The sequence below is a fragment of the Castor canadensis genome, chromosome 14 (genome assembly GCF_047511655.1).
Source record: "Castor canadensis chromosome 14, mCasCan1.hap1v2, whole genome shotgun sequence".
Classification (NCBI taxonomy): Eukaryota; Metazoa; Chordata; class Mammalia; order Rodentia; family Castoridae; genus Castor; species Castor canadensis.
The window spans coordinates 1,931,758-1,945,905 of record NC_133399.1 but is presented as its reverse complement, the minus strand read 5'-3'; the positions used below and the strand labels follow the sequence as shown (position 1 = coordinate 1,945,905).

Below are 14,148 nucleotides of genomic sequence, written 5' to 3'. Positions count from 1 at the left end.
CCAGGCTGGCTTCAATCTGTAATCATCCTGATCTCTGCCTCCTGAGTCCCTATTGTTAACCAGAAAAAAGTCATATTGGACTGAAATGCATGCAGAGCTAGATGAGGAGACAGAGCTGTTAGACAGAAAGCAGCATGGGGATGGCTGAAAACATCACCACATGCTAAATTGGGGGGGGAAGAAATCTTTGGAGGAGGTCCCCAGCAAGACAGCTGGAGCCCACAGCTGCCTGCAGAGTAGGGGTAGATATAGGAAGTTAGTGGGAGAAGTCCTAGGAAGAATGGTGTCCCAGAGAGAACTCCCAGGAAGATCACTGGACAGGAATATCTTTCATCAGTCCTCTGATATTCCTGAGATAATGGGATCTTTCTATTAGGCTGGATGGGAAATTTCTAGGAATTGGCTAAAGGTGAACATTTGTTATTCTTTAGGGCTGGGTGTAGAGTTTTCAGTAAGCCAACCATGATGAGGAAGGTTCCAGTCCTCATGTGGTTGTCCCATACTTAACCTAATGATTAGGATTACAGGCTGAGCCACCAACATCTAGCTCACACTATGAGTTAATGACACATAAACTGTTTTCCAAGAATAATCATCCCCATCTGTATAGACCACAACAAAAGTTGAGTTCTCAGGACCCACAGTGCAATATACCTCCTTGAGTCTTCCCACCCTCCTGCTAGAGGTTGCAGCTTTGATTTTCTGTTGCTTTGCATCACATAAACAAACCTGCCCAACTCTCATATCAGAGCAGCAGCAGGACTACCGTGTGTTGACTTGCACACTGCTTCCCAAATAAACCTCTTGTTTACCCTATTTTCTTTTCTTGATGAATTCTTTTACCAGGAAGTGGCAGCAAAAACCCCAATAATCTCCTTTATCTTGTGTAGCACAAGTTTGACCACATGTGCTGTTTGCTGATGACATTCCTCCATATTCCTGTTAGCAGTTTCTGTTAGCATTTTGTTTAAGCATTTCTCTTAAGAAAATAATTTGGCTACCTTTTCTGTCCCATTTGTAGTGTTTGCCTATCAACCAGAAGGTGTGGCTTGTGTGCATACTGATTGTGTTTTCTCTGAGTTGTCCTGGTTTTCAGAACAGGTAAGGCATAACCCAGCTCTCCATTTGCTTGTTCTAGCTTTGAGCACCTAGAAATGTTTGCTTGTGGCACCAGGAAGCCCTATGGGGAGATGCAATGAGAAACATTCCAAGGCATGGTATCCTTAACTCTGAAGACTTACTACTTTCTACAACTTCACTTCCACACATAGTCACTTTCAGCTGTTTATTTCACCTCCCCACATCTCAGTGAACTTCCCTTCTGATGGCTCAAGTGGGAAGAGATTTTCTCTATCCCTTGTGCATCTTACCACTTTCCCACCACATGGAGCTCTGTGTTTAATGTTACTGCAATTCTTCACCCTACAGCCAGACCAGACCTCCAGGCCAGAACTCACTAAGCTCGCACCTGACATTGCTGGAGTCACTTAAGTTAGGACAGTGATCTTTCACTTTTAAAATATTCTCCCACTACTGTACTTCAAATGAATGCCAAGAAGAGCAAAATTTCTCTGAGCCAATTAGTTACACAGACTGCAGGTGTCCTTAGACCTTTTTTTTTTTTTTTTTTTTTTTGCAAATTAATACCAGTGTTTGTTGTCATTCCTGAGGTTCTTTTTTCTTTCCTCTCAAGCCCTACCCTATGCCATACAGGAAAGCTCTCTTTGTATCTCAGTGTGCATTATCAAATATATGTGTATTTTAAGAATATTTTTGTCTGTTTTCTATGAAACTGCAATGCCTGTTTTCTCAGGTTCTTTCTTTCTTTTATCTAAGCCTCTCTTCTGTCACTGTAAGTTCCACATGCTTAAGCTCTCTTTCTCTCCCTCTCTCCTGATCACATTTTTTAAATTTGTAGATGTTTTTGTTGACTACTGAATCTTCAGTGCCTTCCCAACCTCACACATCATAAAAGTTTGCTGCTCACTACATTTGGCCTCTATGTCTCAGAGATCCTGGGGAAAGGCTGATGCCATTAATCTACCATCTTCACATTTATTAATGACTGTTATGTAGCTATACCTTCCTTTCAGTATTGTGGTCTTGTTCCTTTTTTTTTTCCCTACTGGTATGTTTTGATTGCTTTTTCTTGTCATTTGTGCCTGTATTAAATTTTTTTTGTATTCACAAGTTTTCATAACATTTTATAGTTATCTTCTTATAATTTTAGCAAAGAAAACTTAGTTATAATTGCAAACAAAGTCTCTATACTGACTTCCTTCACACTCCACATTTAATACTATTCATGTTATACGTAAGGTTCTGAACTGAAGAAACTGTCATATTCAGAAGTCCTTCTTACATGAAACTGTCTAAATCTCTGTCTTTACGCCTGACCTTCAGAGATTTGCAATCCTATAGATATATGGTCTGATTCCTGGAATCTATGCATGCCAAGATGAACACTTTCCAGAAATCATCCCCATGGTACAGAGAGTTAAAACCTCAGAAATGATAGGAATGTCCCTTCATGTCAATGTGTGTGTCTCCTTCTTTCCAGTTCTCAACTGATTCCCACTGTCAGCACTCCTTCTGTAGCTGTTCTCAGCAGCTGCAGGAGGGCAACTGGGAAGAAATTGCCACAAGGAATTTCTTGTCCTCTACTCACAGGTCCAAGGCTGACTTCAGTTTACAGTCATTGACCTCAGCCATGTACTCTCTATTGCACCTTATTCATGGTCATTACACCAATGCTGATGGGTTTTTTTTTGGTGGTACTGGAGTGTGAACTACGGTATTCTTGCATCCAAAGCAAGTGATTTACTGATTCGGCCACACTCCCAGTCCATTTTCCTCTGGGGTCTCCATCACTTATTTGCTTAGCTTGACTTTTGGCTGCAATCCTCCTGATCTCAGCCTCCCAAGTTACAAGAATTATTGATATGAGCCACCAGCCACCAGCTCAACATTGATCATTTAATACAGACAAAAGTCACAATTGTTGCTGTGGTCTGGACTCAGGTGTGCTAGAATAGTTGCCTGGAACATTGTCTCATGCAGTCAAAGAATCATAGTCACAGACAACAGGGTAAGCAAAAGAGAAGAGTTTTATATAAGAAGAGAGGAAAAGAGTAGAAAATCTCCTGTATACATGGGAGGGATCTCAGAAAGGCAGAGCTCATGAGATTCATTTAGTAGTGGTTTCTATAAGAAGTTTTATTTCCTAGTTGAAGGAAAACTGCCTGTGTCTTTGTACTACTGGTCCATTTAGGAGATGCATGCCAGCATCAGCCAATATGTTTCACAGTGACATTGTGCTTGCCCCTCTTTCCCTTCCCCATAGCACTGAGAAATGGCATAGAGGGCATGGCTGACATACCAGCATTTTTGTCACCTTAACCAACTCTTGAATGAGATAATCAAAAGTTTAGTCTTCTCATCCCTACTGGTTCATTGGATCCCTGATCTTCATTATGGTTGTCACCAGATGATTTGTCCCAGGGAAATTACATTTTGTGTCCATTAGAAATTTTATTTTTTAAAAATCCCAATCCTACCCTTATAGGATAAATCCATTCGTTTCCGTAGATAAATCCCAAACTATGTGTAGGGTGGTTACCTTTAAAAGACTCATGTTTGTTTGTTTGGGTGATACTGGGATTTGAACTCAGGACCTCATGCTTGCTAGGAAGGTGCTCTAACACTTGAGCCACTCCACTAGCCCTATAAATAACTCTTAATTATAGGTTGGCTTAATGATTATCAACTGGATGCCAGTCAGGGTTATTTAGTGAAATTCTGTCTCATAATAAAAGTATGTTGGGATATTGCTCACCACTGGACAGGTTTCCCAGCAATTACAAGGTCTTGGGCTAAACCCATAGCAATACACACACACACACACACACACACACACAAGAAACAAAGTGAATTAACATAAACTGCAAATATACATTGCGAAGTGAAAGTACATAACAAATAAAAAAATAGTAAAAAAATATATTTGATATCCTAACAGTAAAACCAAAATGGATACAGGGAAAGCACAATTTAATGGGAACTTAAGCCAGGGACTGGAGGCTCCCACCTGTAATCTTAGTTGTTTTGGAGACAGTGGTAGGAGGTCTCCACTACCTACCACAGTATCGCCATATTTGCCATGTGTCTGCTGGAGAGTTGTCAGGTTACCCAGCTCCAGTAGCTGTGTGAAACCTTCTGACTGCATGACCATAGGGAGGTCACCTGGAAGCATCAGAAGAGGGAAATGGTGAGAGTGTGGCAGGGCATCTGCCATGCTGGGTGGAGGGACTGTTGAAACCAAAAGTAGTGGTGGTTTTGGCTGGGCCTTGTCTTGTGGGTTCCACAAACTGAGCCCAGATCACACTGTTGGGTCTTAGGTCCTCTGCCACCTTAGGGTGGTGATGGACTGGGGGTCTTTAACCAGTCCTATGTCTCTGTGAGGTGACTTCATCCCAACCACAGCCCTGTTGGGAATTTCTGCCTGAAAATCCCTATCTGGCCAACTTAGGTGGCTAGGAATACCACCACATATTTATGCAGTTTGTGCTGGGCAGAGGCCCTCCTTTGCAGTGTCCCTATAACTCCTTACTGTAACCTGGCTTCCTTTTCATTCTTTCAGGTTCAAGGGAAGTATAGGCTAAACTCTATGCTGTGTCCTAAATCTAGTGCTACTTAGTGCTGCCAATAAGTCCCTAAATTTCCACAAATTCTGCACATTGTCAGATTCTTTGGAAATTCAGATCCACATGTGCCCATGGTTGGCTTCTGAGTGGCCGAGACACTTTTTACCCTTCCTGACTCAACAGTTAATTTTCCACAGGTAGTTTCTAGAATATTTTTCTATAATGAAATGCTGATTAACTTAGACTGATTTTAAGAGTATTACTCTAGATGGAAAGGCACACAAGAAAGGTGATTTGCTCTCAAATAGAGGAAAAAACAGAAGAAAAAATTTGGGTGTAGACAGACATGGAGACTGGCAAAATGAGTTTTCTCCTGTGATCATCTTGGTCTTGTTTTTCTCCTTGTTTTATTTTTGGTGACTGAAGTTTGAACTCATAGCTTAGCATTCACAGAGCAGGTGCTCAACTGGCTGACCCACATCTCCAGTCTATTTTATCTGGTTCTTTTGGAGGTGGGGTCCATAAGTGAGATAAGTAAATTACTTTCTTTGGCAATGTATTTTTATTTTCTTGGGTGCAAATGATTAGGTTGAAACATGAGGTGTGAGAAATCCTTGGACATCTGCTTTACTCCAGTTTCCAGAGTTTGACCATCAGCCCTACATCGACTTCCTGTGTCCTAGATACCTGAGTCTTCCCACCTTAACAGACATGATGAATTTTCTCCAAGGAATATTGACTCTACAATTCTCTGAGTAAACCTGTTGTCCCATTTTCAGGAAAAGTATGCAAGAAGGTCACAGTGAGTATGGTAAGAGTCAGGCGCTGGTTCCAGAGGGCAAGGACAAGTTCTGCTGAATGTAATTATCTGACAAACTAAAATATAACTCCGACAAAGGAAGCCTGACTAGCAAGGGTCAGGCTTCCTTTTTTTTTTTTTTTTTGGTTCTTCCATTTTCAACTCACCAGTTTAGCATCCCCTCCCCACTCCACTTCCCATCACTCAAGGGCTTGGGGGTGGGCCCTGTGTCCAGTAGCCAATCAGAGTCGCTGTTCAATCGCCTGCACCTCCCGTCCAATGAGGAGCGACGGTGTTAGGCGATTCACGTTGCCTTCCTCATCATCGCCATATTTGCCATGCGCCTGCTGGAGGGACATTGCTCAGGCTACACAGCTCAGCAGCCGTGTGAAATCTTCTGACTGCAGGACCATAGTGAGGTCACCTGGTCGCGTCAGAGCGGGAAATGGTGAGAGGGGCTGGGCACCTGCAGTCCGGTTGGAGGGACTGTTGGATCCCGAAGCTGCGGTGATTTTGACTGGGCCTTGTCCCTTCCGGAGTCTGCGCCCTGATCGTTCTGTCAGGACATTAGGTCCGCGGGCGACTGGATGGTGGCGATGAACCGGGAGCCCCGTCCTGTGTCCCTGTGAGGTGACTTAATCCCAGCCCCCAGCCCTGCTGGGAGATTCTGCAAATTCCTGTCCCGCAGACTGAGGTGGCTTGGAGTCTCCCGAGTACTTACGGACTTTGGTCCGGGACAGGGCGCTCCTGTGCAGAGTCCCCAAACTCCTTATGGGACCTGGCTTCCCTTTCAGTCCTTCAGGTTGAAGGAAATCCTGGGCTAAACTCTATGCCCTGTCCCCTCAATGCAGTGCTTCTTGGTGCTGCTAATCTGTCTTTAAATTTCCACGAATCCCGCACATTGTCAGATTCATTGAAAATGCGAATCCACACGTGCACGTGGTTGGCTTCTGAGTGGAGGGGACACTTTTTGCCCTTCCTGACACAGGCTGTTTTTCGAATATGGTTTAATAATGAGATGCTGATTAACTTAGACCATGACTTTAAGAGATTTACACTAGGTGGAAAGCCCCAAAAGTAAGGTATGGAGGCATCTCAAGGCAGAAAGGCTATTTGCTCTCAAAGAGAAGGGAAAACATGTAAAGAAATAAATAGGGAGTGGACAGACATGGAGATTGCGACATCAGTTTTCTCCTGTGATCATCTTGGTTTTGTTTCTTTGTTACTTGTTTTATTTTGGGGAACCTAAGTTTAAAAATCATAGTTTTACATTTACAGAGCAGCGCTCAACCGCTTGACCCATATTTCTAGTCAATTTTGCTCTGGATATTTTGGAGATGGGGGTCTCCTTAATTATTTTTCTTACCTGACTTTTTCATCATGATCTCCCAAATACCTAGGTTTACAGGAAGGAGCTAGTACTGGTAGGATCTTTGTGGTCTTTTTTTGCCGTCTCTGGATTTTGAACTGAGGGCCTCATGCTTGCTAGGCAAGTGCACTACCACTTGAGTGACTCCACTAGCCTTTTTTTGTGATAGGTTTTTTCCAAGATAGGGTCTCAAGAACTTTCTGCTAGCATGGGCTTTGAACCAAGAGACTCCCGATCTCTGTCCCCCTGAGCAGCTAGAATTACAGGCAAGAACCACAGGGACCTGGGTTCTTCATGAACTTATGGTGACATGAATGTGTGATTTGTTTGATGACTCAGGCTCAGATTTGCCAAATTCACCTTACAACTATTTACAAATCATTTTGAAGATATTTGCAATGATTATTTCATAATCACTTTTTATGCAAAATAGGGCATTTGGGAAATGTTCGGGGGAATGTCTGAGTTTGCAAAGGGGGTAATGGGAAGAATGTTGGTTCTGTGCTTTTGTAGTGCAGAAATGATTGGAAGTGTGAGTTAATTGCTGATATTTGTGAGTGTTACAACTTCAGAATATATCATTCCACCTCTTTCCTTTTGTGTTGAGGTACGTGGTTAGACAGAGTGTAATTTGTATCAATATAGACAAGTCTGGGAAGCCCAGGCTCATAGAAAGACCCTTTATATTTCTCCAGGTCGGGCAAAAGTTGGTGCATTTGGAAGGTGATGTGGGTGTGTAGTATAAATTAAACATTTTGGTCCTTGTGTCAGTATCTAGCAAAGAGATTCTGAAATCCTTGAAATTTCTGAGGCAATAGGAGTGTATTATTTGTTTTCCTAAGCCCCGTTGAGGCAATGTTTGCATTTTCATGACTTGTCTCAGGGTGGTAGCTCTCTATGACTTTAGGAAGGTGACTGGTGTGACAAGACATAGCAAACATGGTCAAGGGCTTGTTGTCTGTTTCTCACTGCCCAGAAGCTGCAGGGACTGTGCTAAGTCTGGATGGTGTCAGAGTTGAGTGGTAGGACACTCAGTTGGTATTTGAAAGTTGGTTGATGTTGACAACACCACATATTTGTTATCAGACGTGATGGCAAGTTCAGGACATAACATTTGGGATCTTTGGGGAATGTTTGGTACTGTTACCCGAGTGTCCATTCTTGGTACTTATGTCCTGTGTGAGATGAATTCAGGCAAGGCAGTGGAGTTGAGCAAAAGTGAAGCATGGTTCATGAAGGAAAGAGTACACACTGAATAGATTTCATAGGTAGCAGTTAGGCATAAACCATGTAGATAAGCAAACCTAAAATGGTGGAAGTGATCAGAAGGTTTCTGAAAAGAAGCATTGCAATTAACACATCTCAGTGTACATTGACAAAGATTAAGATTGCCCACTAAGGTCACAGGATGTTAGAAGATGACTCTGAGTATTTCCCTCAACTTAAAGTGGGTGCATGACAACAGTTTCGGGAGAAATAGATCTTTCACAAAGACTCAGTCCCACAAACCATATCCATGTGGTGAGGTTGACCCAAAAGATTTTGCTTATTATCCTATGTAAAGTTGCCCTAGTGTTCTACACTGTTAGCAGAATATTCCTTTAGGGTGGGGGTTTTGGGATTGGTGCTCTGTAGAGTATGGGTAATTTAAATTTATTAGGGAGTTTTGATAATGTATGAATTTACCTGAACTTTTATGGATGTTTTCTTATTCTGTGATTTGCCCACAGGTGGAATGTTCTAATATATTACACTTGTCCATTTAGCATTAAACAGCTTCTTTATATGCTGATGCTTGTACTATACTGATGACCTGTGGTGTTGAGCATTTTTCCTACTTGTTCCTTCATGTTACTCTCACCCCCCATCTCACCCCTTCCTCTCTGCCTGTCATTCTTCTTTTGCTATTCCTTTGTTCTGGGTAAATGGTGCTCTTCTATTAATGTGAAGTTCGGATGGTTATTATAAATTCAGCAAAGTGATGTGCTGTGAGTCTAGCTGGTGTAGTACAATCTTGCTGAAATTATTTATATACTTATTTATTTACTTATTTATTACTCAGGGTCTATGATTGCTAAGTCAAGCGCTACACCACTTGAGCCAGTCCAACAGGTGGAATAATTTATTAATTATTTTATCACATTTTCTGTTCCCCTTTATGATACCAAGTATGTGTAAAATGTGTTGTTAGTAATTTCCTGAACATGCAAAATCCTTTTCTAAGAGAGCTACATGCATTTCAATTAAAGATGTGCTGCTGCTTCATGGACAGGACAGGCATATTGGTGTGTTCCCCACTATTGTTCTTCAAATCATATATAACCGTTCTTACTAATTTTTCCTATTACAAGATATCAGCTAGTGCATAGTTCATGTTCAATGACTTTCTTTAAGCAAAGTTTTTTCTTGAATACCAGTAGTGAGGAAGACAATAAAGAATTTTTGTTCTTTTCTTAAGTTTCTAACACTTTTTCTTTATGTGATGTAAGTTCTTAGACTATATGTTCTTAGCTTATATGTAACTTTCAACAATTTACAAAATTCAGATACTGGTGACACATTCTGTGAATTTTAAAGTGTTTCTCTTCTGGCTGCATGATTTCAATCACTTTCACTTTGATTCTTTGTTCTTGTTCTTGTCCTCCGTTAAGCACCTGTAGTGATGGTTTAATTGAACTTCTTGTGTATCCATCTTCATAATTTCTATAGCATCCTTTGATTTCTAAGTGTACTGATATTAACTTCTTTGTACATAGTATTTCCACTTTGCTGTTTCTTCAACATGCTTGCCTACAGTCCTTTGATTCTACTATAGACAGTCCCAAGAAAAGCTTTGTGAAATGAGTCCACTGCCTGAGATTTTTCAGCAGTCAATATTCTCATTCTGAAAATAGAACTTTGGACCCAGGGCCCAGGTTCCTCAGAATCCAAATTCTAGGTCCAGTTAATTACCTTTGAAGTTGAAATAAAGAAGCATGGTGAAGGCAGGGAAAGGAAAATTATTACACAGCTAGGGGATATGCTGTGGGATGAGGCAGCTTAAGCCCTGAGCTCATGTTCACCATCTGCAGGGTACAGACATGAGATATAAATTTAAATAGGCAAAGAATTGGGGGCAGGGACCAAATATATGCAAATTTAAACAGTTCCAGTCACAAGTGTGGTCTAGTTATAACTCAGTTGTAGGTTTGGGAGAGGTTCTGGAGTTGTTATACAGAGCATGGTCCATCCAAGAAGGGTCTACTGTTGGGGGTAGATTTGGTTTCAGGTCAGGAAGAAAATATCTATCTTCTCCTTCCTAGATTCTGAGTGGGTTGCAAGGTGACTGCAGAGAATGGCTCAGAGAAAAGACTGATTGAAAATGGAGAGATGCCGTGTTTTTCCCTGCTTTTAGTTGATTCATGGGCTGAGTATGGAGTCCATGCTTTTTAGCAAAAGTTTTCTGAGGAACTCCTTACAATGCTTTTTAACTATGATCCACATTTCTCTGTCTCTTCATATTTGTTGTTGTTTGTTCCTTGCGTGTGAAGAGTGGATATGATATTTTCTTCATGCACAGTTTTTCCATTTTCCTGTTTCTTCACCATCTTTCCCTTTTTCTCATGAGGAAAATTTGTACTATTATATGCAACAGGTATTTCATCATGATTTCTGGTTTATTGTTTTTAGTTAGTACTGGGGTTTGAACTCAGGGCCCCACGCTTGATAGGGAGGCACTTTCTCACTTGAGGCCCTCTACCAGCCCTTTGATTTCTAAAATGTTCAAGTTTTATCTTTCCCATTTCATTGTATTTATAGGCATTTGATATACATATCTATAGACTTTATATAGCTCACACAAGACCTCATTCAGGAAAAAGCATGAATGCTTAGGATTCATAGTGTTCTGTATTCTAAAGTTACTCCAGTTTACTTCTTCCATATGTATATTAGGTCCCAGCATCCAGAACATGAAATCACATACAATATGCTACATTACTGTCTCCAAAATAATGTTCTTGTAAACATTAACAGTAATAAAAAACTAGATCTTAATATTTTGTGCTCTGTATCTTAAATTTGAGTGTACTTGTCTCATTTCCCCCATGACTCTGCCCAACTTATGTTAAAGAAATGCTAGCTCTCCACAAATTGTATATTTTTATTTTATTACAAAAGTTCAGCATATTATGTGCTGTTTTTACCATGTGAGCATTGCCATGTTTTTGGGCTCTCATACCATAGGATCCCTCTGAAGATCATAGCAGAAACAAGGAAATAATCATAGTTTTCACAGGGGGTGTATTTTAGTTTACCATCCTGTAGGCTTCCTGTCATGAACATTGTAGAAATGGTAAATAATAATTTTTGTAATGGAAGCAAATTCATTACCTATAGTAGGATGTTGTTGGTGTAAATTGCTTCAGAACAGTCTCTTCTTTTTACAATTAAATTACTGAAGTTCATCCCAATAATGGTTCCTATATACCAGTAGACATGGACCTTTTCTCTTGACTTTATAACACTATTCAGTCTTAGGACACTTGGTGTTAGTTTTATGGGAACAAGTAGTAGGAATTTATAATGGGAAGTGCTAGAATCCCAGTGTACAACATGCAGTTGTTGGGACCAGCTACCAAATAGGTGTTTATGTTCTACTCTAGATTTAAAAATAGTTCCAGTGAGGTGTCAGAAGTACTGTGTGATTTGTGAATGTAGATGGAGAATGAGATCGTGATAACTCTGAACTGAAGAATTTGTTGGATCTCATCATCATGTGACTTTCTTGCACAGTCTCTTTGTCAACTGGTACAATTTTCACAATTCTTGTAGATGGTGTGGGATGGGGTAGGAGCCAATGACTTTTTCGAATGTGTTGCCACTTGTCTTTGGCTTGGTTTAGATATAACTCTGTTAATTATATTTGAGTTTCATGGATACTGTCTTTTTAAGAAAATATGTAACACTTCAGGAATTTGCATGTCATCTTTGTGCGTGACCATGTTAATCTTGTCTGTTCCATTCCATTTTCAGTCTATGTGCTGCTTAAGAGAACATGATACTGTTTTGTTCAGATCAGATCATTTGAGAAGGTGTGGGGAGCAGATTAAAGCCTAGTGAGATGCAAGCAAGGTGAGATGCAATTAATTGCTTTTATCTGTAAGCCGACAGTCTCAGAACCCTGCCATGAAACAGGGAAAGGCAGAACACCTGTGTCTCCTAAGCTGCATTCAGAGAAGCAAGAAGGCAGGTTTCTCCTGTTGCAATGTCACACCCCTCCCTGCTCAGCCCTGTTTACTGCTGTTTATAAAAGAGACCTGAAGGAGGAAGAGGGGCTTTTGCTTGGCTTTTTGTTTTTGCTTTGAGGAAGAGGCTTTTACTTTGGGCTTTTTGGTATGGGAAGCTTTTGGAAGAGGAAAGAATTATTGAAGGGAAAAGAGTTACACAAGGGAAATTGCTGAAGGTAAAAGAATGGAAAAAGAGGAATTGATAGAAAGTGTGCAGTGAGATCTTTAATATAGGCCTTAGAAAGCAAAGCTAAGAAAGAACTTCATATATAGGCCTTAGGAAAGCTAAGCTAAAGAAAAGCCAAAGAGAACATGGGACAGTGCAGAGTGCGAGTCTAAGGACCAAGACTTAAGTTATTCACATGCAGGTTCTGGGCCTGGCTGTTTGTGAGTTTGAGCACTAAAGCTTTGAGAGAGCTGAAGAGGGATGGGACAGTGCAAGCATGGGGGAAAAAGACTTCAGGAGCAATTAAGCTAAATATAAGCTAAGAACAAACATGGGACAGTGCAAGCCTTAGGAAAGAGGTATTAAGCAAGGTTTCAAAGAACTGCAAGGAGTAAAGCCTTAAAGAATCAAGATACAGAAAAGAAGCAATGAGGGCTTTGCATCTCCACCTGAGCACTCAACACACCTGGCCCCACTGTCTGTCTGTCTATCCTGTATCTTTTCTGAAATCTCCAGTCTCCCCCAGTTAAGCCCAGTTAGCTCCAGTAATAACCAAGAAGGAGAGAGAAAACCTTGTGAGAAACAGCACCCGCTTCAGTAAGGTGTTTCTTCTTTGATTTAAATCTGTGTTGGATTTATGAGTGAATTCAAATACGTTTTTCAAAATTTTCCACCAGGCATTAATTTGATGCAACATTTGAGAATTTTTCCTTAATATGTTTCCCCACCAATGACCCAAATGGAAAGAGATTTCCTCTGTCTCCTGCTTATCTGACCAGTTTCCCACCACATGGAGCTCTGCCCTGATCTCACTTAAGGCCTTTCCCATATAGCTAGATCACCACTAATGGCAGCAGTCACTGGATCAGCAACTGACCCTTGTTGGGAGTTCCCAGAGATAGGACAACGCAGGGACCTAAGTTCCAGATTCAGGAGCTTATCAATATAGCCTGCCACCACTGCACCTTGGCTGAATGCCTAGAAGAAGAGAGAACTTTCCTTGTGCCAGCATGTGATGAGGAGTCCAGATGTCTTTAGACTCTATACTGACAGTGTTCATTGTGGTTCTTGATTCTTATTTTTCTTTCATTTCAGCTTGTGCTCTTTGCGACACATTGAGGCTCTCTTTTTCTCCCAGTGTGCATTATGTTCATATTATGAGGTTCCTGTATTTCTGTCTATTTTCCATGGAACTGCACTGCATATGTTGTGAGGCTCTTGCTTTCTGTTACTTCAGTCTGCTCCCTGAGCCTGTAGATGCCACAAGCTTTGGCTATTTTTTTTTTCTCTCCCTCTCTCCTAATCCTCAATTGTATACTTTGTATAGGGTGCTGTCCACTACTGAACCTATAGTGCCTTCCCCTCATTGCCCAATTTGAAAGATTATGTTTCACCATCTTTCTGTCTGTATGCCTCAGAGGTGCTAATAATTCACTGATGCACTAGTCCAGTCCACCATCTTCACATTTATTAATGACTTGTACAGATACTAATCGTTCCCTTCAGTCATATTTACATGCTCTGTGTTTTATGTGTTATTGATACATAGTTTCACTTGTTTTTCTTGTTGTGTCTCTGTTAGAAATCATTTTTTCCCTGGTGGAATTGCTGACATGATAGACACCTGCCTAGCAAGCATGCAGCTAGGAGTTTAAACCCCAGTACTGCCAATATATATATATATATATATATATATATATATATATATTTTCTCCCTAGTTAACAAAACAGTTACATAAAATATATTATGGCTATTCAAAATTTAGCAAACAAAACTTAGCTTTGTTGAATAAAAGATAATTTACTTTTTTTTCCTTCCCACTCCACATTTGATATTATTATGGTCACACTTTACATCTCTGTATACTTAATATTCATTAAGAAATAGTATGCATTCATTTGGT

At 40.6% G+C, this 14,148-nt stretch overlaps 1 protein-coding gene and 1 non-coding gene across 2 annotated transcripts in view; one reads left to right on the top strand and one right to left on the bottom strand.

Annotated features, from left to right (window-relative positions):
• Positions 1–5,751: 5,751 nt before the first annotated feature.
• The window catches only part of LOC109697186 (uncharacterized), a 63,331-nt gene continuing 54,934 nt past the window's right edge, over positions 5,752–14,148 (top strand). The window contains exon 1 of the mRNA XM_074053663.1: positions 5,752–5,890. Within this exon, the coding sequence (XP_073909764.1) occupies positions 5,888–5,890 (3 nt within the window). The 5' untranslated portion in view covers positions 5,752–5,887. The remainder of the gene's footprint in view (positions 5,891–14,148) is intronic.
• Positions 11,743–11,846, bottom strand: LOC141417055 (U6 spliceosomal RNA). Its single transcript, XR_012441684.1, has one exon. It is a non-coding gene; the product is annotated as a U6 spliceosomal RNA (small nuclear RNA).